Source organism: Pinus tabuliformis, chromosome 6 (genome assembly GCF_031772625.1).
Source record: "Pinus tabuliformis cultivar Carrire ecotype Pingquan chromosome 6, CPIR1, whole genome shotgun sequence".
Classification (NCBI taxonomy): Eukaryota; Viridiplantae; Streptophyta; class Pinopsida; order Pinales; family Pinaceae; genus Pinus; species Pinus tabuliformis.
Genome location: NC_142292.1, coordinates 1,579,210,944 through 1,579,235,515, shown reverse-complemented (window position 1 = coordinate 1,579,235,515; position 24,572 = coordinate 1,579,210,944). Strand labels below are relative to the sequence as shown.

The following is a 24,572-nucleotide window of genomic DNA, read 5'->3' as shown; positions in this document are numbered from 1 at the left end:
AAAGGGCTACTGCAGGACGTGATTTCAGATATTCGAGATCCGCAGTTACAGAGATACAACAGATTCAATATCGAGCTCTTACAAAGTGAAAAAAAGGTGTGTAGTTTTTTTTAAATTTTGCATAAGATTGGTTTGAAAAATTAGTTTGAAGGAATTCAAAGGGAATAGTGAAGAATTATTAGCATTAATTGATGCCCCGAAGAAAGAAAATGGAAACACCTAGTAAGCAACATGAAAGCTCTAGCATGACTTGTGAAGAAGAGGAAGAAATGCAACATGATATATCAAAATTATAAGACCAAGTAAAATAAATTTCACTCTCACAAAAGGTCACTGAAGCCAAAATGAATGGCGTGGAAGCTAATATGAATGATGTGCAAGTTAATATGGATGACATGGAAGCTAAGATGGATGGCATGGAAGCTAAGATGAATGGCATGGACGCTAAGATGGAAGAATTGAAGATAAATTTGAATAAGTTGCTACAAGAAATGGTTACTAATGGTGAAAGGGTAGTAAAGGAAACTCATGATGAGAACAAAAGAAATGTTAATCATGATTTCATAGACTCTAATGTTGGATTGAAGACCCACCATGTTCCAAAAATCGATATGAGGAAGTTTGATGGCAAGGATCCCGGAACATGGATACTACAGATGGAGCAATTTTTCGATCTCCATAATGTGTAAAACATACAAAAGGTATGTATTGCAACTTTATATTTAGAACCAAATCAGTTTGTATGGTATCGACGACTTTCATCAATGATGGAGCACATTGATGACTTTCAAAAATTGAACATAAGGGTAAAAGATATTCCAGAGGAGCATAGGATTGATGTGTTCTTAGGGACTTTAAAGGATAATATCCAACATGAGGTTCGCCTTTGGGAACCGGATTCATTAGAGAAGGCATTCAGGTTAGCAAGAAAAATGGAAAGCAAAATTATGGCAACCAGGAAGCCTACCACTCACAACTATAAAGATGGAAGTGTTGTTGCCCCTAACCTTCCACAACCTACAAGGTTGACACCACAACAATTGGAAGAAAAAATAGCAAAAGGGCCTTCTTACAGTGGTGATAGCAAATACACTAAAGGTCATAAGTGTGCTGAGAAGAAATTATTCTACATAGATTGTGAAGAGGAGGAAGAAAATGAATAAGAAATGTCAAAAGAAGAAGATATACTCCAGGAACAAACCCTAGATAAAGAAGAAATGAATCCGACCATATCTTGTAATGCATTGGCAAGAATTACCACTCCAACCATCAAGATAGAATGACATATCAAGAAGAAAAAGGTAATAGTGTTGATTGATTCGGGAAGTGATTGATTCGGGAAGTGCCCATAATTTTATTCATTGTAAGATAGCCAAGGAATTGAATTGCTTCCTATATACAACACCAGAGTGTCAAGTGATGGTTGCAAGTGGAGGAACCATAAATTGCTATGGAAAGTGCCATAATATCAAGCTATCCATGGGAGAATATGTATTGAATAGCCCAATGCTTTCCATTCCAATGGGTGGTGCTGATGTTGTACTAGGAGTCCAATGGCTACAATCCTTGGGTACAATAGCTTTTAATTTTCAAGAACTTTTCATGAAATTTTGTGCGGAAGGAAAGGAAGTTGAATTAAGGGGTATTGTAGGGAAACCAGGAAAGATAATAAGCTCTAACGGTATGACAAGGCTTCTAAAGAAGGAACAACGAGGCGTAATTGCACAATTATGTTTGCTAGAGGTTCCCACATCGAAATCATCTATTTTTCCAGATATCCAAAAATTCTTGGACAATCATTCCAAGGTATTTGAGACTCCCAAAGGCCTCCCACCTATTCATGATCATGATCATGCTATTCATTTGATTCCAGGAAGTGTTCCTCCAAACATCAGGCCGTATAGATATCCCTATGCCCAAATGAGTGAAATTGAACGTATGGTTGTAGAAATGTTAGAGGCTGGTATAATTCAACCTAGTCAAAGTCCTTTTTCTGCTCCAGTAGTATTGGTGCACAAGAAGGATGGATCATGGCATGTGTCTGGATTATAGAGAGCTCAACAAGCTCACTATTAAAGATAAATTTCCCATTCCCATCATTGATGAATTATTGGATGAATTGCATGGATCAATTTACTTCACCAAGTTGGATCTTTGTTCAAGATATCATCAAATCAGAATGAAGACTGAAGACATTCTAAAAACAATGTTTAGAACTCATGAGGGTCATTATGAATTTTTTGTCATGCTTTTTGGCCTTACCAATGCACCTTCTACATTTCAAGGTTTGATGAATTCCATTTTCAAACCCTTCCTTAGAAAATTTGTGTTAGTATTTTTTGATGATATACTAATCTACAACAAGTCTTGGAAGGAGCATGTTCAACATGTTGACAGGGTGCTCAAACTATTGGAGGAGAAACAATTATATGCAATTGACAGGGTGCTCAAACTATTGGAGGAGAAACAATTATATGCAAAAAGCTCCAAATGTTTCTTTGGAGTACAAGAGGTGGAATATCTTGGTCATATTGTATCTCATGAAGGTGTTAAGGTAGACCCTAGCAAAATTAAAGCCATTAAGGAATGGAAAATCCCCACATCCATAAAGCATTTGCGAGGATTTCTCGGGTTGACAGGGTATTATCAAAAGTTTGTTAAGAATTATGGGAGAATAGCAGCATCTCTAACAACATTATTGAAGAAATATGCATTTTCATGGACTCCAGAAGCAAGAAAGGCCTTCGAACATCTTAAAGAGGCAATGTGCCAAGCACCGGTCTTAGCTACATCGGACTTCACAAAAACCTTTATTGTGGTATGTGATGCTTCAAGAAATGGAATTGGTGCTGTTTTAATGCAAGATGAAAGACCCATTGCTTTCGTAAGTTGTTCAATCAAAGGAAAGTATTTACACAGAGCTATTTATGAGAAGGAAATGTTAGCAATACTACATGCACTTAGAAATGGCGACCCTAGCTAATGGGAAGACACTTCAAGGTAAAAACGGATCATGATAGTCTTAAATACGTTTTGGAACAAAGATTATCCTTTGAAGAGCAATAAAAATGGGTCACAAAGATGTTGGGTTATGACTTTGAAATCATCTATAAAAAGGGAAGTAAAATGTTGTGGCAGATGCACTCTCAAGAAAGGATGAGGATGTGGAAGCATTGTTGTGCGCCATTTCTATTATCCAACCAAATTTGATAAACAAAGTAAGGGATGAATGGAAGAATGGTGAAGCAGGGTGGGAACTCATTCAAAAGTTGCTAAAGATTTCAGTTCCAACAATATTGCCAGAACTTGACAAGGAAGGAAAAATCATATTGGAACCTGAAGCATTCACAGAACCGAGAAGTCGACAACTACGAAATCGATCAATTTCAGAGTATCTCATCAAGTGGAAGAACTTACCTGCTGAAGATTCCACATGGGAGGACAAGAATTTTATACAGAAGCATCAAGAACTACTCAAGTGTTGAGGACAACACTTTTTTAAGGAGAGGGGCATGTTAGGTCCCTATACTACTAGTGTAAGCCCTTATTGTTATTAGTACAACCCCTTTAATATATTGTTGTGCCCATGTAATCCCCATATTGTTATTATTATGCCCCATAGAAGCCCACTATTGTTATTATTGTGCCCTTGCATTATTATTGTTATGTTGGCTCTGATTATATTATGACCCCTTAGACTCCTATATATAGAAAGGAGGTCTTGTCATTTGTATCATCTAAGAATTGTTTATTTGTGTAATGTAGAGGAGGTTGCCCCCTCGAAGAGGCTTGTTTTTAAGGCATTGATCTTTCTTTTCTATCTTTTTGTGAGCTAGTTTCATAACAACGTCAACCCTGTTGGCCTCTACATCAGCCCTGCTGGCCTCTGCGTCAGCCTACTGAGGCTTTGTGCAGCCTCTCTGGCTCTCTGTGTCACTCCTGCAGCCTTTGCGTGGATGATGCAAGCCTTTCTGGCTCTGCGCAGTCTCTACTGCCTCTGCGTGGCTCCCTTTGGCTCTGCGTTTGTCTCTCTCTGCTTTTGCGTTGGTCTCTCGGCACTGTCCTTGCCTCTCTGCCTCGTACTCACTGCCCCTCGCTGCAACTGACCACTAATTCTATCTCTCTTAGCAAACCCCGCTCTAGAGAATAGAATCACTGATCACTCTGGTGTGTTCTCCAAGTGACCCTCAAGCCTCCTCTTATACTTCTCTTGTTGACAAATCAACGACCGAGATTAAGTCCCTAATCGACGGTTAAGATTAGATCTAGCTTGATCCATGTCTTTTGGACCATTTTAACACAGTTTTATATTAATTCACATTAATATTTTAATTTCCCTAAGTTTAGACTTAGGGACTCCATTAAAAATATTAATTATTTTAATATCTCCCAAATTGTTTAGAATTTGCCCAATCCCTTTTTGGGTATTGGAGATCTCATGTGCCTTAGCCTCTCCACCAAATTTCGTGGCTAGAGCACATCCGATGCTACCCAAATCAACATGTTGAGCTCCTCCTTTCGATGTCATGAATTTTATCTTCATTATTATAGAGCCTTCATCTTGTAGGGCATTGACTATCCATCACTTTCCTCAAGTCAGTCATGTCATCTTTCCCCTTATCGGAAAGTGATTTTCTAGTTCACATCTGGCTTTTCGTAATACAACTACCTCTTCCACATCATGTTTCCTTTGGATCTTCCATCCCACCAAATGAGTGCTAGTTGTAAGTGACATCCATAACTATTTTTCCGGTAGCCTTGCATTAACCCATTTAGATGTTATTCAAAAACCAAAAAATGAACATAAAATCAAAATCACCTTTTGTGATGGCCTTTCATCATGACATTTGCTGCTAGAGACGTCAACATCCCGCGTATTCATAAACACATCTCCAAGACTTTCAATTTCAAGGGTCTTCTTCCTTTTTAGACTCTATCAAGGTCTTCATACCTTTCCCATGGAGATGTCGCATCAGATTCATTGGATGTTGATTCCTTGTGACCTTAGTTGCAACTTTCACGATCTCTTCTTTCTTTCTTCACATATCGCTCCTTAGGAACATCCATTTGTAGTTTCTTCGTCTTTGTTAACCACCTCATATTCCTTATGAGGACATATTATGTTGATTTCTTGTCAATATGTGAACCATGCCTTTATGCATCTTTCCAACAAAAGAGATCCCTTTTCTTTAATCATGCTCATGAGGTGGAACATTCATCCATGCTATCTACAACTCTATGTTGAAATGATCTAATTCATTAAACATATGCATACATACCTCTTTTCTTCTTTTGATCATCTAGACAAACTTCAATAGCTTCTTTCCCTTGATCAAAAGTACTTCAATCTTCTTGACATACTGCATTCCTTTATCATCATATCATCATGCTTGCAAATAGTGAATCCCATCCAAGGTGGTATTCTTAGTGAGACACTTGCTTCTTCCAAGAGATGAACCTTCTAATGAATATTCCAATGGAGGATCTTGATTATCCTCATCCTGCAAACGCTCCTTTCCAATGATGTATGATGAGCTCTACACTAGATGACTTCCATAAGTACTACTTATGCTTCTAATGAGGTTACCAAGAGCTACTTCTAATGATGACTGCCATAGTATTCTATTTCAACTATCTTTCAAGCTTCTTTTGATGTCATAAGCTCTTGCTTCCATCATATGCTATGATGCCATCTACTAAAGATGATGCATCGTATCATGCTTCTCATGCTTCCTACCATGAAAGCTATATTTTACAAGAACTGAAAAGAACTGGGTGGAGAATACATATCTCAATCATAGTAGAGATCTTTTACTTCTTCCTTCTTGGATTTCTTCTTTTTAACTTCTTCCACTTCTTCAGTGACATGGGCTTCTTCTCTTCCTCTTTTATTGTTGTCCTTCTCGAGTTTGGGACAATCTCTCTTGTAGTGCCCATATTCTTGACATCCATAACATTGAACCTTTTCCATATTCTTCTTCCTTTTCTGAGGACAAAATTTCCCAAACTTTTCTTTTCTCTTTTGCCATGGCAACATATGCTTGAGTTTGCTCGTTTGATCCTACATCACTTTTTGCCTTCAACTTGGTTTCTTCAATTTTGCATAGTGACCACAGTTCATTGAATGGAGTAGCTTTCTTCTTCCCATAGATGCTTGATGTAAAGTTACCCCATTCCTCCAATAGTGCATTGAGCACTATAGTAGTTATTTCCTTGTCAGTGTTATCTCTCCCAACTCTTGTAGTTGGTCCTTTATTTCAGATACCCTCATAAAGTATGAGGTTAGTCCTTCTTCATTTGATATCTTCACCTTGTAGAGTTCTTGTGCTTACGAAGAACAATTCTACTAGTTTGTCATAGATGTCTTTTGACTTTTCCAATTTTGCTACATAAGGATTCTTTGAGCCCTTATTTTCCTTTTCATGTATTCAGCTAGAGTTTGAGCTTCTTCCTTTGGAGGTTTAATGACAAAACTCTTAACCTGCTCAACGACTTCATTTTCTATGAGGATCGAATCTATCCTCTTCTTCCATGTAAGAAAATTTGACTACCCAACCAATTTGTTTCTCTCCTTGCAAAACGAAGTCATTTTGATATATTCAAATATAGATATAAAGATACTTACTTGTCAAGTGAATATGCTCCTTGATGCTAATATCTTCAATTTGATGCCTTCTTGATTTTGATGATGATAGAAGATGTCTTCCTTCAAAAGTGATCCTTCAATGAGAGGGAGATCACCTTGATTCCTTAATCATGATGATTATGCTTCTTCTCGCTTCTTTAGAATGTAGAGACTTTTAGATGCTTCAATGTGTAGTTCTATGGATGAGCTAGGGTTTTGAGGTCTTCTTAGTTCCTTCTAGTCATGCTTGTCAAACTTACAACTTCAGATTTCGGCCCTTCCTCAGATTTTTGTCTTGTTGTTGCAGGATTGCAATTTCAGCTCTTCTGGAGAAACCCTAGTTCATACGTGTGACTAAAAGATGGATGGATTTGTCTCCTTTCTCCTTTGATTGAGATGGAATCTTCTTCTTATTAGTTCGGCTTGCAAGGGAGACTTATTTTGCCCCAAAACTTTGGCTCTCTTAGAGTAGCTTATACTTTAGAATTTTCTGCTGCAAGATGATGCCCCAATCTTTGCACGTGTGGAGGAATATAGTTCAAAAATAGATCTAAGATGCTTCGCTTCTCCTTCTTTCTTCGTTAGGTATTAGGCTTCTTTTTCTTTCTTGATCGAACTTCTTGATGCTTCTTAGATGCTTTTCTAGTGCTTCGACCCTTGAGTGTCCTTCTTTAAGCTGCTTTTCCTTGTCTTGTCACCTTAGCTTTGAAACCATGTTGAGAAATCTAGGGGCAGCTAGATTAGGTGATTTCTCTTACTTTGATAACTGCTTGTGATGTATTTTTACTTAACTTGATTAGCTTCTTCTTACACTTGATTATTATTAGTGTTCTTTATCATCAAACAACTACCAAACAATAAAATCAATGAGACAATAGGACACAAGATGTAGGTGATCAACCAAGGCCAAAAGAAGAAAATCCACAAGAATTATTCTCTTCTTATAGAACTTCAATTGACGAATTCCAAGACCTATGACCCTTGACCAAGACCCTCCAAGACCAAGTCAATCTTCGCTTCTAGCAACTTCTGCAATTCAACTTACCCAACAAATTCTTTTGGAAGTTCGACCTGCCCAACAAATTCTTTTGTCTAGCATATTTTTCTGCCCAACAAATGTAGAAACCCTAACACGAGAGAGAGAGAGAGGCCCAGATACATCAATCTAGATCTTCTCCTTCTTTTTCGTCCTTTTCCAGTTTCTATCTTGAGAAGATCGAACTTGGTTGAATGAGTTTCCAAATGAGGTGGAGTTCCTTCTTATTTATATGTTTGTGAGGGGTACAAATTACTATCTTTAGGCCGACTTGTCCTTTCATGTAGGTTGACTTGATCTTTGCATCATAACAACATCTTGGAGGGTCTTTTGACTCTATTTTGACTCAAATAAATTCTTTTTACAATATGTAATATGCCCAAATGGGTCTTCAATACATGACAATGACTCAATTGACTTGTAGACTAAATAACAAGCCCTAGAAGCACTCAATGGGTGCTTGACCTAAAAATAAATTTCTCTTGAGCATGAAACCCATGCCTCAAGAACAACAATAATAAATTTATTTTTCTCTTTTCATTAAATACATAAAATCATGATTACATATGTCATTATGAAGACCGAACCTAGTTACATATTTCAACATCATGAAGGATAATGGTATGATGAAAAAAGAATGCAGCATGGCTGAAGGTCTTTCAAGCAAGAAATGGAAGCTACTGAAGGAAGCCTAGGTGACCAAAAGAAGAAAAGAGGTATGTATGCATATGTTTGATAAAGTCTTGTCATATAGTTGCAGATAGCATGGGTGAATATTCTATCTCATGAGTATGATCAAAAGGGATCTCTTTCGTTGAAAAGATGCATGAAGGCATGTCTCACATATTGACAAGATGAAATCAACATAATATGTCTTCATATGGAATATGAGGTGGTTGACAAAAAATGAAGAAAACATGGGTAGAAGTTCCCGAGGAGCAAAATGTGAAGAAAAAAATAAGAGATCATGAAAGATGCAACTATGGTCACATAAAAAAAGGAAATCAACATTCGATAAATAAAATAATTGGCCATGATATCTCCATGGGAAAGGTATGAAGACCTTGGTAAAGAAAGAAGACCCTTGACATTAAATATCTTGGAGATGTGTGAATGTGTATGTAGGATGTTGATGTTGTAACAAGCAAAATGTCATAATGAAAGGCCACCACAAAAGGTAACTTTGATTTGATGTTCATTTTTGATTTTTGAACAACATTTGGATGGGCTAAATGCAGGGTGTTGTCGCGCGGATTGACACGACAACGCTCAGACCGGGGGCTGTCACTCTGATCCCGGTCTCTCCGTTTAAACCTATCTCCTACGGCTAAGGGGGGTAGTCCCTGGGAAATGATGAAGGCCAACTGCCAAACAGTTGGGTTGGGAGACGAAATGCACTAAAATGATTTTATTAATTTGGTGGCCCAGTGCCTTATGAGATTGATTTTTTGAACGATTACTTGCTAAATGATGTAAGAATATAGACCATAAACAGCAATCATTTATCATCAAACTTGAGCAGAGCTTGAATATCCAGTAAAAAAAACACAAAGCTCCTCAAACAACGATATCTGGCAACTAAAAGAAATAAATGCTGATGCAATTAAAGACCATAAATCGTTAACCAGACAATCATTCAATATGCAGATAGAACATTCATTTCACATTTATATGCAAATCTCATCATGGAAATAACTGGATTTTGTCACAAAAAAAAAAAAAAAAATTATTTATTTATTTATTTTTATTTTTTTTTATTTTTATAAAATAAAAATCTAAAATCCTAAACGAAAACTAGAAATTATCCTAAAAAAAAAATTTAAAAAAAGTAAAACTAAAACTAAATTCCTCTTCTTTTTTTTCTTTTTATTTTATTTTATTTTCATAACAAAACTTTAACAAAACTTTAAAACTATGTTAAAAAAAAATAAATTGAAGTCCTAAATCTAAAAATGATATGGCAAACGAATCAAAATTACACGCAATGGTCACCGCTTACCTTTTTATATGCGTAAATTTAAACAAGCTAACCCTAGTCTAAGACGTGACCACGCACTGCATGTCAAAAAAATCGAAAAACTTACAAAACGAAAGGAGAAAATACAAAAAGGGATATACGTGACCTGGCCGGCGTGAACCAAGACTGCGAAAAAGTAAACTTGTAATGCGATTCAGGTTCGAACACGCAGACGGAGGCTGGGGGTGAGGTTCAATTATCACAGTGTCAACGCATGCGGGCGACTGAAAATCAGAGGCAGCAAGACCAGAAATCGAAAGCGGGAATGAGACGAGGGTTTCGTTGACAGGAGCAGAGATTTATTGATGTCTTGAGCAGAGAAATGCGTGATGCAGGGCCCAGCAACGCAGTGCAAGCAGTCAAAAAACAAACAAATGCCCAGAAACAACGAAAACGTGACCTTGGCTTGAAAAGAAACTGCGCAATAAAGCCAAATACGTGATGCGGTGATGGGATTAGATGCAAGAAGTCGAAAAAATGGTTAATGTTTATCCCTTTTCTGTGCGAAAATACAGAAGAAACGTGAATGCTAACACCGCCTGGCAAACAAAAACGACTTATGGAAAAACGACGGCAGTGAATAATAGATTCAACGCAGCTGCATAAGCAATCTTCCTGAGCACAAAATCGTAAATGCATACACGCAGAAAAAGAGCAGTCAGAATGATGAGCAGCGTCTGGGATTATGCTTTGCCATACAGAACTCAGGTCAAGACGATTTTACGCTGACATTCCAACAAGAACTGGTTTGCAAGTGAACTGAAAGCGTACCTTATGAAAATCGATTGAGAGATTACGTCAGTTTGCAGATATCTCACCCAGATTTGACAGTGTTTGTTTGTGCTAAAGGCATTGTGAGACACGACCCACAGATTCCCAGCTCTGATGACGGCTGTAGGCTGAGGGGCAGAACTATGATAATGATTTGAACCCAGTACAAAATTTTGAATTTCTTCCCGCTCCAGAAACCTTGAAAAATTTCTAGATTAGATATACCTGTAATCTGCAAAGATGAAAGAGAAACCGCAACATAATATACGCGTAAAACCAAAATTTGAAACCCTAGATTAGCTTAATAAGTGTACAGATTTGGCCCCTTAACAGCCCGATTTAACAAGAACAACAGTAATGTTTTCAATATATCAGAAATTTGAACTTTACTGTGAACAGAAAGAAAATCTCTCAGTGTAAAACACAAAATGAAATTTAAATGAGTAACCCAGGGAACAATCAGCTGGGCTCTGCGCAGAAAAGCCTGTGGGAGTCGGCTGGTTCAGCCCAGAACTTCCCCAAATGCCCACAAATATCCTTCACTAAAAAGTTTCCCTGCACATCTCAAGCAACCATCAGCACAGAGAGAAAGAATGCTGCTAGATCTCAGAAAATAATGGAGATACCTGCCATTATTTCAGAAACCCTAGCAGCCCTCAAACCCTAGCAGGTGAACAAGATACCTGTGCTCACACTACTCTAAAAACAAGCTATGATTAATGGCTGAAAACTGAAATATGCAGAAAATTAAAGATCTCACAGCAATTCCAGAGAGTAACACCAACACGATTTGAACCCCAAAGTCTTTTTATTAACCAGAAAATCAGATTACAAGAGAGCTTTTCAGTACAGACTCACAGATCATATAAAACCGTAAAATGACCCCCTAAGACCCTATATAAAGGAAATGATCCCAACGGCTAGTTTTGGGTGATCCATGTTGAAGTGATCTTGACCGTCGATGAGGGTTAAGACATCTCTTAATCTCATCCGTCGATTTTATTAGAAAAAGATATTTTGCATGCCTTCACAAAAATATTATTATTTTATTGTTTAGGGTTTTTGCTTTATTTTATGAACTTTTTGTTATTTTTATTTATTTCATTTTTTTTTAATTTTTTAATTTTTTTTAATTTTTATTTATTTTAGTATTTCTTTTATTTTCTTAAATGGATCATTTGAACTAAGCCGTTGGAAACATCACCTAGGACCTAGGACTTAGGACTCATGAGGGGATTTACAACATTTTTCAACCCTCAAGACACATTTCATCATGATTTTTTTACAATTGACATCTCAAAGGGATGAACCCACTTAATACAGACCCTCATAAAACACCCAGTTCTGCGACACAACTATAATCTAGCAGATTAACACACTAAGATTCTCCTAAAGTTCTAATGACAAAATCCATCCCGGCTTTGGGGTCAGGTTTGAAGGAAAACTCTGCCGATCATAGATCGGTGAGACGAAAAACCTCCCGGGACGTAGATTATCATTAGAAAGTTAGGTCCACCTAGGCAATTTTACATACATGACTCTGATCTGCTTAGATTATTTACAATTCACACATGCAGACTGGGTTTACAACAATGATCAAGCTGCTGATGATTCTAGGCTGGCATGGACATGTCGTTCAGGTGCTATCCCTTTCTGCCAAAAGGAAGGGGGTATACTGCATGGGCAGTTTGACCGGTAGTGGTCAACATCTGGCTCTACTTGGGGACACGTTGCTGCACTGTAGGAATGTGAGAATCCAGAATCTGCATCCATACAACACACGAATAAAAATAAGTAGCGTCCATTCCAAAATCATCATATACATTAAGCACAGGAAAGATAAAAGCTCTTCATTTATTGACTAACTAATAACATGAAAAGTAAATCTAATCCTAAAAACAGAAATGAAATGCTGAAAAGACAAGGAATAGGGATAGAAATACAATACAAAAGATGCCCCATGGCATCAGATATCATCTCTGAAGAATAGTTTGAGCATTTGGCCATTCGCTGGTAGATCAAGTGGTTCGCCATCCAATCTGCTCAAGTAGAATGAGTTTGGCCCGGCTATATCTCTAATGATGTATGGTCCCAGCCACAAGCTGTCAAACTTCTTATGTTTTCCCTGTTTTTTCATTCTTGCGATCCCAAAGTAAAACCATATCTCCAAAATAATTTGCCCCTTCTCATCATAAGGAAATCCAACATGGATTGGTTTTCCATAAATATCTTCTGCATTTTCATTATCATTCTCAAAAAGATACACACGATCACATGCCCCGGCAATGCACTGTGGTTGGGTGCAAGTGCATCCTAGTTTAGAACTCTTTGTATCAAGACTCAGTGAAGGGTCCAGCAGCCTTTCAGTGACATAGGAAAAATTCTCCCAAGGTGTCATTGAGCTGGTATTTTGATCTTTACCATCTTTGCACAAATCACACTGGCATGGATTCATTGCATCTTTATCCACCACACAGGGTATTGGCACTGCTTCTTTGCCAAAGCTCAAGTTGTTAAGTAATATGATAGTTTTTCTTCGATGACCCTTTTTACTGCCAGATGAATTTAGCACCAAATGGGTCTCTACCTTTTCCCATGTTTCCTTGATATCAGTATTTTTTGCATCCCCCTCAAGATCATTCACCTGTAGTGTAAGAGAATCAAAGCATAATTCAGGAAGAGGCATCAGCAGAATAGAAAGTTTGGGATCAGCCTTGGGTTTGCACCTTTTGGGACAAATATAACTTTCCCTGTACCACTCTACTCTGACATTTTCCTCATTACAAAGCTTCACAGCCTTTACGTAGAGCTTCTCTGTCAAAGCACCATACTTTTCTTCCAGAGCTGCGTGCAGATTACTTCTACAACAAGAGGCACGTGCTACAGTAAGAATTTCGAGGTTACTGGGCCAAGATCTTATTTTTTGCCCTTCTGATAGTAGCATATCTGCAACAGCTGTATAGTAAGACTCAGTAAATCTGTCATGTATTCCAGATTCTTTAGTTTGCATGGATCTATTCTTGACCCTTATTGACCTTTTCAGATCAAAACCTTTTAATCGTTTCTTTCTGGCAATTACAGCTGCATGTTTGTATCTTACCGCCGTTTGAGACATTCTAAAGTTTGGCTTGTTAACCCTCCACCCTGGTTTGAAAAGCTCATTCCTTCGATTGAGATGGGGCTTGAAGGTAGATCTGGAATCTAGATGGGTAGATCGATGATGACATCCAAGATCTGGGAGAAGACTAAACTTCATCCCACAGAGTCTACATGAAAATTTTTTCAGCGTGCCACGAAATAAAGTTCTCGCTTCACCTTTGCCTATATCCTCACCATGAATAGACATACTAATGTGATTTCTTTCCATTTTATGCTTAGGATCGGACTTCCAACCTAATTCTTGCTTGGAACTTCCTAACTTAAGAGGTTCATTTTGCTTGTCCTGCTCAGTCTTGAAAGGCATTGTTGATTCTGCACTGTTAACCTGCTCTTTAGCATCAAAGGAATTGTTGAGTTGCTCGGGGTGAGTGAGTAACACATGCTGCAACAGCTGATCACAATTCACAATGATAAAACGACTGTCACAGGATATAAAAAAATACTCTGTACATTTCTCAAGAGGAATTCCACCGTGTGGCACCTTCACATGCCTCTCAAGACCCCTTTTGTAGGTAAATGAACTGCCACAATTGCGACAAACATATCCTCTAAAATGATGTTCAACTGCCTTCCTATGAATGGTGAGACAATGGTGACCGAGGGTTTGTAAATCAGAAAACTGCTCACCAAAGAACAATGAACAGCACCACAATCCTCCATCCCATCCACAGGGCTCTGCTTAGCTGTGCCATTGTTCACTGCTGCAACAGAACCAAGGGGTTTATGCGCGTTATCAGTCTCATGAACATCATCAATTGATGGAATGCTTGCTGTAACATTCCCTTCTCTTGGCTGAAAACTGAAATATGCTGCCATTTTCTCCTTTTCAGCTGTTACTTCCATTAATAATGCTTCTGCATCTTTCATATTTTTTGACACTTTGTCATCAATGCAATCCAAATTTCTGTTCTCAAAATCTGAATCATAGTTACCTCCTCATGACTGGCACATATTCATGTATTCATGTAAGAGATCCTTAGGCTGGCACGTTGTTTCAGAGCTTGCAGTTTTGAAAATTCCATTCCACATTGATGCAGTATATCTATGATGAAACCCCAGTGAGTTTGGTAAATGCTTTTCACAATAAGATGAATCTTGTTTTGCCCTGCGTGTGCATTGGCCACCATGATTGCAACAACTTCCAATACAACACAAACAATTTGTACTCCTATATGAGACTTTAGAAGCAGCCCTTTCTGGCAGTGAAGAACCATGCAATCGATTCCTTTCAACTAGACAACTTTCATCATGCAATTTCTGGGACAGACCTCCTGAAATTCTTTCTAGGTCTGAAATGGGCAGAAAACTTTGTTCATTTTGACTTCCTTTGTGGTGAAAGTCTGCAGAAGTTGCTTCCTTCTCAGATGACTGTCTCTCAACAGACCCTCTTGCCCTCTTTGGGTTACTTCCTAAACTACTGGAACTTGGGTTTCCATCACAGCTGTCCAAACTATGGCTGTCCCGAAGCATATGTTTCAAACAAAAAGGTGCTCCATTACGGGTTCGGTGGGTACACCTCCTTCCATATTTGGTCATTCCCTGACATATCGAAAATTTCAATTCTGCATGCATGTTTGCTGATGAAGACCCAACCTGATCAACTCTAGGAACATTATCTGGAGTACAAAAACTTAAATGCTTCCAACAATAAAGTCCTCCATTGCTTGACCTAATCTTATCATCGGGAGGAATTATGAAATTGGACATGATAGAGTGGTTCTCGATGTCAGATTGTTCTCTAATTATTTCGTTATGAGGCTTCTTGGGATCTTCAACATGAAATTTTCTCTCGGGCTCTCTATTTAGCCTAATAAAACCATCACCGCTAGGAGAAGGAATCATAGCATATGACCAATTCATTTGAATGCTTCCTCCTAAATCAGAGGCCCACTTTCTAGATAACAGCATACCCCAAGCATCAGGTACATCAACGACAACAATATCCATAACAACCATGATGTCTGGGTAAACTGAAAGATGAACTTGTAAATCCTTGATTAAACCATGAACTTCGATTTTCTTGGAATCCATGGCACATATATTATAGTAGGGTCTGGAAACTCTTAAATTAAGCTGTTCCATGACCCTTTTAGTCATAACGCAAGCAGATGCGCCTGAATCCAACATGCAGTTATTCAATTTATACCCATTGACCAATAAGGTGATAAAGAAGGGTTGATGGTCTTTGTTATCAGCATCTACGCTTTGCAGATAAATAGGAGCATCATGATAGTCAACCTCGCGAATCTTCTGTTGAGAAGCGTTGACTTGAGGACCCTGAATTGCTTTTAGTAACTTGTCTCTTTGGGAAGGGATCTTAGCGATCTCAGACACGGGAACCCAGATTTTAGCATTATTAAACCAACTCCCCAAATCGACATCTATTCCAGAGTTTAAAGTTCGAGGAGGAATTTGATTCCCGCTCTGATCTTTATCCCTTCTCTGGTATGTTAAACCCTTATCTCTAGCAATTTCCAAAATTTTCTCAGGAGAGGGTTTCTCGCCATATAACCTGGCCAAAATGTCATCTTCGTTTTCAAGGTTATTTATACTAAAAGCAGATTGAGGATTCACAACATCATAGCTCCTTTCCTTAACCTCTATCCAATCATTCATGGGCAAAGGAAACTTGCTCCCTACTACGTTTATTTGCTCACCTGTCCCAAACATTCCATTATCGAAAAGTCTTCTGATAATGAGACAAGATGATTCTTCGTGAAAATCATCACAAGCACGACAGTAAGGAGGAGCATTATCCACCAGATTGGTAAGCGGATTAGGGGGCCTCTGCTCACTAGATTGACCCTTTCTTTGCCAGTTACTATTTCTGTTATTATTATTTCGAGGCTAAAAATTTTGCGGTTGCGCTCTTTCCATTTGAATTAACCTATTCTGCAAAGTGTTTATCTCCTTATTATGATTGATTTCCATAGTTTCAATTTTTTGAAGCAATTTAAGAACAAGCTCACTTTTTGGCTCCTGGGCTGCTTTTCCCTTAGGTTCCTTTAGTTTCGTAGCAGCCCTATCAAAGCCTGGGATTTCAGACTTCCCAGAAGCTGCCTTGTCCTTTTCAAGTTCTACAACTAAGGCTTGGCAATCTCGATAATCAGTAAGTTTAGCACGCCTTAACTCATAAGATGGTTCAGGACCAAAGGCATCAATATAAAAATCTTGGAGAGTTTTATCTGAAGGTTTATAGTCTTGAGGTAATTCTCTAATAATACCATTAAACCTTCTATTAAATTCTTCAACAGTTTCGTCTTCTCTCTTTTTCATCAGAGTAAGAGCTCTTACAAGATGTCTTCCCTCTCTCTTATCTCCATATTTTTCTCTAAATGAATTAATGATTGATTGTAAAGAGTCAAAAGAATTAGGAGGTTTTTCTGTAAACCAGTCATGAGCATCACCTCCTAGAGTCAAGATAAAAAGGGTCATCCTGACATCTTCATGATCAAAATCAGGAGATCTAGCATACTTAGCCATCCATATGTTGAAATCTCGCAAATGGGAATTAACAGTAATGGCATTATCTCCATGAAAGCTAGGCAATTTGTCTATCCCAACAGATGGAATATCATTGGGGGCTCCAGGAATGTTAGAAAAATCACAAGGGCCCAACAGACTCATGGTGTTGCGCCTAACTTGACCTTGAAAGAGCAAATGAATATCGGAGAGGGCTTCTTGTCCAAGATTTCCAAGAAGTGTACGAGAAGCGAGTTTGTGTGATCGCACCCTATAAACCTTTTCAGGGTCAGGAGTAGGATTGCACAGACTGCTTGGATGTCTTCTAGTGTACACTCTTGCAGATGATATAGGAAGTGGAGTCGCCACTTGAACAAGAAGTTAAGCACAGAAAAGCTTGAAAAACAAGGACCAAGGACAGAAAAACTCTGTCCCCGGCAACGGCGCCAAAAATTGTTGTCGCGTGGATTGACACGACAACGCTCAGACCGGGGGCTGTCACTCTGATCCCCGGTCTCTTCGTTTAAACCTATCTCCTACGGCTAAGGGGGGTAGTCCCTGGGAAATGATGAAGGCCAACTGCCAAACAGTTGGGCTGGGAGACGAAATGCACTAAAATGATTTTATTAATTTGGTGGACCAGTGCCTTATGAGATTGATTTTTTGAACGATTACTTGCTAAACGATGTAAGAATATAGACCATAAACAGCAATCATTTATCATCAAACTTGAGCAGAGCTTGAATATCTAGTAAAAAAAACACAAAGCTCCTCAAACAACGATATCTGGCAACTAAAAGAAATAAATGCTGATGCAATTAAAGACCATAAATCGTTAACCAGACAATCATTCAATATGCAGATAGAACATTCATTTCACATTTATATGCAAATCTCATCATGGAAATAACTGGATTTTGTCACAAAAATTAAAAAATATATATATATATATATATATATATATATATATTTATTTATTTATTTTTTTTATTTTTATAAAATAAAAATCTAAAATCCTAAACGAAAACTAGAAATTATCCTAAAAAAAAAATTTAAAAAAAGTAAAACTAAAACTAAATTCCTCTTTTTTTTTTTTTTTTTTAATTTTATTTTCATAACAAAACTTTAAAACTATGTTAAAAATAAATAAATTGAAGTCCTAAATCTAAAAATGATATGGCAAACGAATCAAAATTACACGCAATGGTCACCGCTTACCTTTTTATATGCGTAAATTTAAACAAGCTAACCCTAGTCTAAGATGTGACCACGCACTGCATGTCAAAAAAATCGAAAAACTTACAAAACGAAAGGAGAAAATACAAAAAGGGATATACGTGACCTGGCCGGCGTGAACCAAGACTGCGAAAAAGCAAACTTGTAATGCGATTCAGGTTCGAACACGCAGACGGACGCTGGGGGTGAGGTTCAATTATCACAGTGTCAACGCATGCGGGCGACTGAAAATCAGAGGCAGCAAGACCAGAAATCGAAAGCGGGAATGAGACGAGGGTTTCGCTGACAGGAGCAGAGATTTATTGATGTCTTGAGCAGAGAAATGCGTGATGCAGGGCCAGCAACGCAGTGCAAGCAATCAAAAACAAACAGATGCCCAGAAACAACGAAAACGTGACCTTGACTTGAAAAGAAACTGTGCAATGAAGCCAAATACGTGATGCGGTGCAAGAAGTCGAAAAAATGGTTAACGTTTATCCCTTTTCTGTGCGAAAATACAGCAGAAACGTGAAGGCTAACACCGCCAGGCAAACAAAACGACTTGTGGAAAAACGACGGCAGTGAATAATAGATTCAACGCAGCTGCATAAGCAATCTTCCTGAGCACAAAATCGTAAATGCATACACGCAGAAAAAGAGCAGTCAGAATGATGAGCAGCGTCTGGGATTATGCTTTGCCATACAGAACTCAGGTCAAGACGATTTTACGCTGACATTCCAACAAGAACTCGTATTGCAAGTGAACTGAAAGCGTACCTTATGAAAATCGATTGAGAGATTACGTCAGTTTGCAGATATCTCACCCAGATTTGACAGTGTTTGTTTGTGCTAAAGGCAATGTGAGACACGACCCACAGATTCCCAGCTCTGATAACGGCTGTAGGCTGAGGGGCAGAACTATGATAATGATTTGAACCCAGTACAAAATTTTGAATTTCTTCCCACTCCAGAAACCTTGAAAAATTTCTAGATTAGATATACCTGTAATCTGCAAAGATGAAAGAGAAACCGCAACATAATATACGCGTAAAACCAAAATTTGAAACCCTAGATTAGCTTAATAAGTGTACAGATTTGGCCCCTTAACAGCCCGATTTAACAAGAACAGCAGTAATGTTTTCAATATATCAGAAATTTGAACTTTACTGTGAACAGAAAGAAAATTTCTCAGTGTAAAACACAAAATGAAATTTAAATGATTAACCCAGGGAACAATCAACTGGGCTCTGCGCAGAAAAGCCTGTGGGAGTCGGCTGGTTCAGCCCAGAACTTCCCCAAACGCCCACAAATATCCTTCACTAAAAAGTTTCCTTGCACATCTCAAGCAACCATCAGCACAGAGAGAAAGAATGCTGCTAGATCTCAGAAAATAATGGAGATACCTGCCATTATTTCAGAAACCCTAGCAGCCCTCAAACCCTAGCAGGTGAACAAGATACCTGTGCTCACACTACTCTAAAAACAAGCTATGATTAATGGCTGAAAACTGAAATATGCAGAAAATTAAAGATCTCACAGCAATTCCAGAGAGTAACACCAACACGATTTGAACCCGAAAGTCTTTTTATTAACCAGAAAATCAGATTACAAGAGAGCTTTTCAGTACAGACTCACAGATCAGATAAAACCGTAAAATGACCCCCTAAGACCCTATATAAAGGAAATGATCCCAACAGCTAGTTTTGGGTGATCCATGTTGAAGTGATCTCGACCGTCGATGAGGGTTAAGACATCTCTTAATCTCATCCGTCAATTTTATTAAAAAAAGATATTTTGCATGCTTTCACAAAAATATTATTATTTTATTGTTTAGGGTTTTTGCTTTATTTTATGAACTTTTTGTTATTTTTATTTATTTCATTTATTTTTTAATTTTTTAATTTTTATTTATTTTAGTATTTCATTTATTTTCTTAAATGGATCATTTGAACTAAGCCATTGGAAACATCACCTAGGACCTAGGACTTAGGACTCATGAGGGGATTTACAACATTTTTCAACCCTCAAGACACATTTCATCATGATTTTTTTACAATTGACATCTCAAAGGGATGAACCCACTTAATACAGACCCTCATAAAACACCCAGTTCTGCGACACAACTATAATCTAGCAGATTAACACACTAAGATTCTCCTAAAGTTCTAATGACAAAATCCATCCCGGCTTTGGGGTCAGGTTTGAAGGAAAACTCTGCCGATCGTAGATCGGTGAGACGAAAAACCTCCCGGGACGTAGATTATCATTAGAAAGTTAGGTCCACCTAGGCAATTTTACATACATGACTCTGATCTGCTTAGATTATTTACAATTCACACATGCAGACTGGGTTTACAACAATGATCAAGCTGCTGATGACTGTAGGCTGGCATGGACATGTCGTTCAGGTGCTATCCCTTTCTGCCAAAAGGAAGGGGGTATACTGCATGGGCAGTTTGACCGGTAGTGGTCAACACAGGGCTACCAAAAATGAGTTATAGATGTCATCTACAACTAGCACTCATGTGGTAGGATGTAAGATCCTATAGGAAACATGACATGGAAGAGGTTGATGCATGAGGGAAAGCCAGATGTGGACTAGAAGATCACTTTCAGAAAAGGGAAGGATGACATGACTGACTTGAGGAAAGTGATGGATGACTGATGCCCTACAAGAAGTCCCAAAAGATGAAGACTCCATAATGATAAAAATGAAATTCATGACATTGAAAGGAGGAGCTCTCCAAGCTGTTGAAGGTACCATGATCTCCACTGAAGAACAAGTGAGCTTGAAAACAAGTCCCTAGTTAAGAGGGAGCTTGGACAATTCCCTGGTTAAGAGGGAGCTTGGGTACATTCCTTTTATGGATTGGGTTGGTCATCCCTCGTTAAGAGGGAGTGACAAATATGACTCTCTACTTCATGTGTCATGCACTAGACCGGGACTAACATGCGTAAGTCTTAGCGAAGGCCATGAGGAGAGATGGACACATCATTCTTGTCTTCACTTTGGAAGAAATAATGGAGGATTAGGTAAGCATCTGATACTCTTTGAGGATGTGGTAGGGCATCCAAGATAAGAGTAATCGTAAAGGACCGATATTCTTTGAGGACTGGGAATCCAAGATAAGAATAATCTTGGAAGGACATACCCCGTGAACACCTGTGTGGGGTATGTTCCTTGAGAGACAATGATGATGGTGTCTATAAATCGTTGGTCTCGCTAGCATTGTGCTTTGATCTTGTGGAGAGATAGAGTTGTTAGTCAAGGCCTTACTATGTGACAATGTTAGATGATATGATGCTAAATAGACGGGTTACTGTTAAGTTATGGTATGTTCTATGCTTAGAGCAATTTACTTTTCTTTCTTATTATTATTCATAGCTTAGCAATCACATGTGCATAAGTAAAGTGCAGATAGAACATTAAACGATCAACAGAAAACAAGCCAAGATAAGAGACACAAGATGTGGCGGCTAGCCAGGGACAAACCCCACAATGTGTGGGGAAACCCTTTGATCAAATCTTCTTTTATCTTCAATAATTCAGCAGAGAGAAATAGTACAATAAGTTTGATTTATATCAGCAGTAGCAAACCCTAGATCAGCAACATCAGCATTAGTGGCTTCATCATCAAAACTAGGGCAGTCGATATCTTGCAAATCGACCATCGGATTGGCTTGATTCCACCACCAAAAAATGCGGCCTTCAGAGGAGGTTCAGATGGACCTACAACGCAGTTCAGAAGAGGAGGTTTGATGGTTAACACTGGTCAAAGTTTGGATCTGTAGTTGCAGCTTCAGGTTCAGCAGCTTCCTTCCACATGTGTGAGAGAGAGTCTCTTTTCTGCGTAGGAGAGAGAGAGATGTGATGAGATGAGTGAGTGCAAATGAGGAAAAGTCCTCCTGTATTTATACGCAACTGTTGATGTTTTAATAGATGCGACTATTGGGCTTCTGAGCCTACATGAGTTGTAGGTTGGCTTGATAATAATTCCATAATCAAAATAAATTCATGTCTCCATAAATACTTATCAGAATCGGATGATCTTTAGATCAATCCTACACCTCTCGAAGAGAGGAATCTAATAAAAATATTATCAGCCATGAATAAGATGACCCACATGGAGTTTGGCCCTAGTTGCCAATTTTAACGCTCCCTCTCAACTAGGGAGAACTCCATCTGTAATCTGTCTATCGGTTGCTACTATTCATCCATCAAATGCACTGCCCTGTACAGCTTGACCCCTGCTCTGCTCTGCTCTATCCTGCCTGCTCCGCTCTGTTCTGCTAGTTCTGCTCTGTTTTGCTCTGCTCTGCTATGTTCTCTTCTGCTCTGCTTTTGTCCGAATTATGAAGAAGAAGAAATGATTGAGGATGCATCATACTGACTCAAAGTCAGTCTTAGAGTATGTACCACTGGTCCCAGACCAGTCTCAACCAACCCGAAGTCAGCGTCACAGTGAGTACAACTCCTACCACTAGTCCCAGACCAGTATCATCCTCCACTGACTCAAAGTCAGTCTTAGAGTGCGTACCACTGGTCCTAGACCAGTCTCAACCAACCTGAAGTCAGGGTCATAGTATGTACCACTCCTACCACTGGTCCCAGACCATTATCATCCTCCACTGACTCAAAGTCAATCTCAGTGATCTGAAAATCACTCGTGAATGATCTCAGTTAATTAATGAAGGTATTACAGACTTATGTGCTGGGGTGTGACTATGTTATTTTAAGCAATGGATTGATAAGATTGCGAAATACACAGACACTTGAAACAGTAAGAGAAACACAGTGAGCAAATACAAAAACACCACAAATTTAATAAGGAGTTCACCTAATCCTCCTGGACTACGTCTCCTGGTCCAGCCTTCAGTGGTGGCCTTTGTATTGTGTCTTAAAACAGAGAATTTACAATAAGGAGCTCAATTTGAGTCTCACTTAACAGAGAATGATCAGTAGGATTGTACTTGGATCCCCCAAGTCTCTAGAGTACATAGACTCCCCTTACTGAATCTCGACCTCAACTGGTCTCAGTGGTATGAGTCCAATTTGGTACTCAATACCCGACAGGAATACACAGAGTTGCTTGAGCCTCTCAAGCCTTCTCTGGAGTTCACAGACTCTTGGACACTTTCTGTTCTGTCTGCTCACTGGTGCCTTTGCTCTGCAGCTCAGCTCGACTTTTCTGTTCTCTATAATTCACTTCTTTCTCTACTTATGTCTCTTCTGCTCTGTCTATTCACGGCTTAAAGCCAATTTGCTCCCTGACTGTTTGTTTCCGCTTCCTGGCTCTCTGGATCACCTGCCTCTGTCCGCTGGAATTCCCTTCTCTGCGTCATTATCGCTGTGTAACGCCTCACAGAGAGGTGGCCACCTATTTCCTCACGAACTGAGTGTCAGTTCTCTTTGAATGGTCGTTATTTCCGTTGCTCCAAGATTGCCCGCGAAACTGATTCCTCTGCCAACTCATCGATCATGATTCATGTCGGACCCCAAATCTCATGTACCTTAGTCTATTTCCCTGTTAAATCCCGTCTTCCATCGGGTTGATTCTCCATTGTTGCTCTGGAGCCTCTAGATCCTACGGTCTCCGTCTACATCGCGCGGGCAAGTTGCTTGACTGTTACTCACGCAATGTAAGCGGTTTTTTCTCTCATCCGCTGGACGTGTGTCACACAGTGTGTGGCATCGCGTTGAACTTGTCCAAACCTGCTCACCGCTAGAAGTGCACGCGATATCCTGCCGGTTTTGGGCGTGGGACCCGCCTTTTGACAGTGTCAGCGATTTCCGTGCGGTTCTATGCTTTTCCCCGTGACCAAGCGCTCAGGGCTTTCCTTCACTGAGATTTTTGCCCTGCGATACGCGATTAGCGCTAATTGTGTATCAGAAACTGCCTCTGTTTTTGGATCTGGGCTTTTGATTGCCAATTTGCGTTCATGCGCGGTCTCCATGGGCCAACGGTCAATGCGCTTTGACCGAGGGTCCTTGTTGTTCTGTGCTAGCCACAAATTGCCATTGTCCAGAGGTCATTTCTGATAAGCTCGTTATTCATAAGATTTTGAAGCCTGACATAATTTGAAATAGTCATGGAAATGTTTAAGGATCCAATTCGGATCACTCAGAGTGCGTACCACTAGTCCCAGACCAGTGTCAATCGACCCAAAGTCAGCGTCATAATATGTACCATTCCTACCACTGGTCCCAGACTAGTATCATCCTCCACTTACTTAAAGTCAGTCTCAGAGTGCGTAGCACTGGTCCCAGACCAGTTTCAACCGACCCG

The 24,572-nt window shown here is 39.0% G+C and overlaps 2 protein-coding genes across 4 annotated transcripts in view; one reads left to right on the top strand and one right to left on the bottom strand.

Annotated features, from left to right (window-relative positions):
• Positions 1-15,450, bottom strand: part of LOC149264841 (histone-lysine N-methyltransferase SUVR5-like) — a 32,747-nt gene extending 17,297 nt beyond the window's left edge. Inside the window, exons 1-3 of the mRNA XM_089374786.1 lie at positions 14,556-15,450; positions 14,278-14,468; positions 12,609-14,227 (exon numbers count right to left, since the gene is read on the bottom strand). Coding sequence (XP_089230912.1) covers positions 12,609-14,227; positions 14,278-14,468; positions 14,556-15,450 — 2,705 coding nt within the window. The remainder of the gene's footprint in view (positions 1-12,608; positions 14,228-14,277; positions 14,469-14,555) is intronic.
• The window catches only part of LOC149264840 (uncharacterized), a 292,062-nt gene that overhangs the window by 62,519 nt on the left and 204,971 nt on the right, over positions 1-24,572 (top strand). The window lies entirely within an intron of this gene.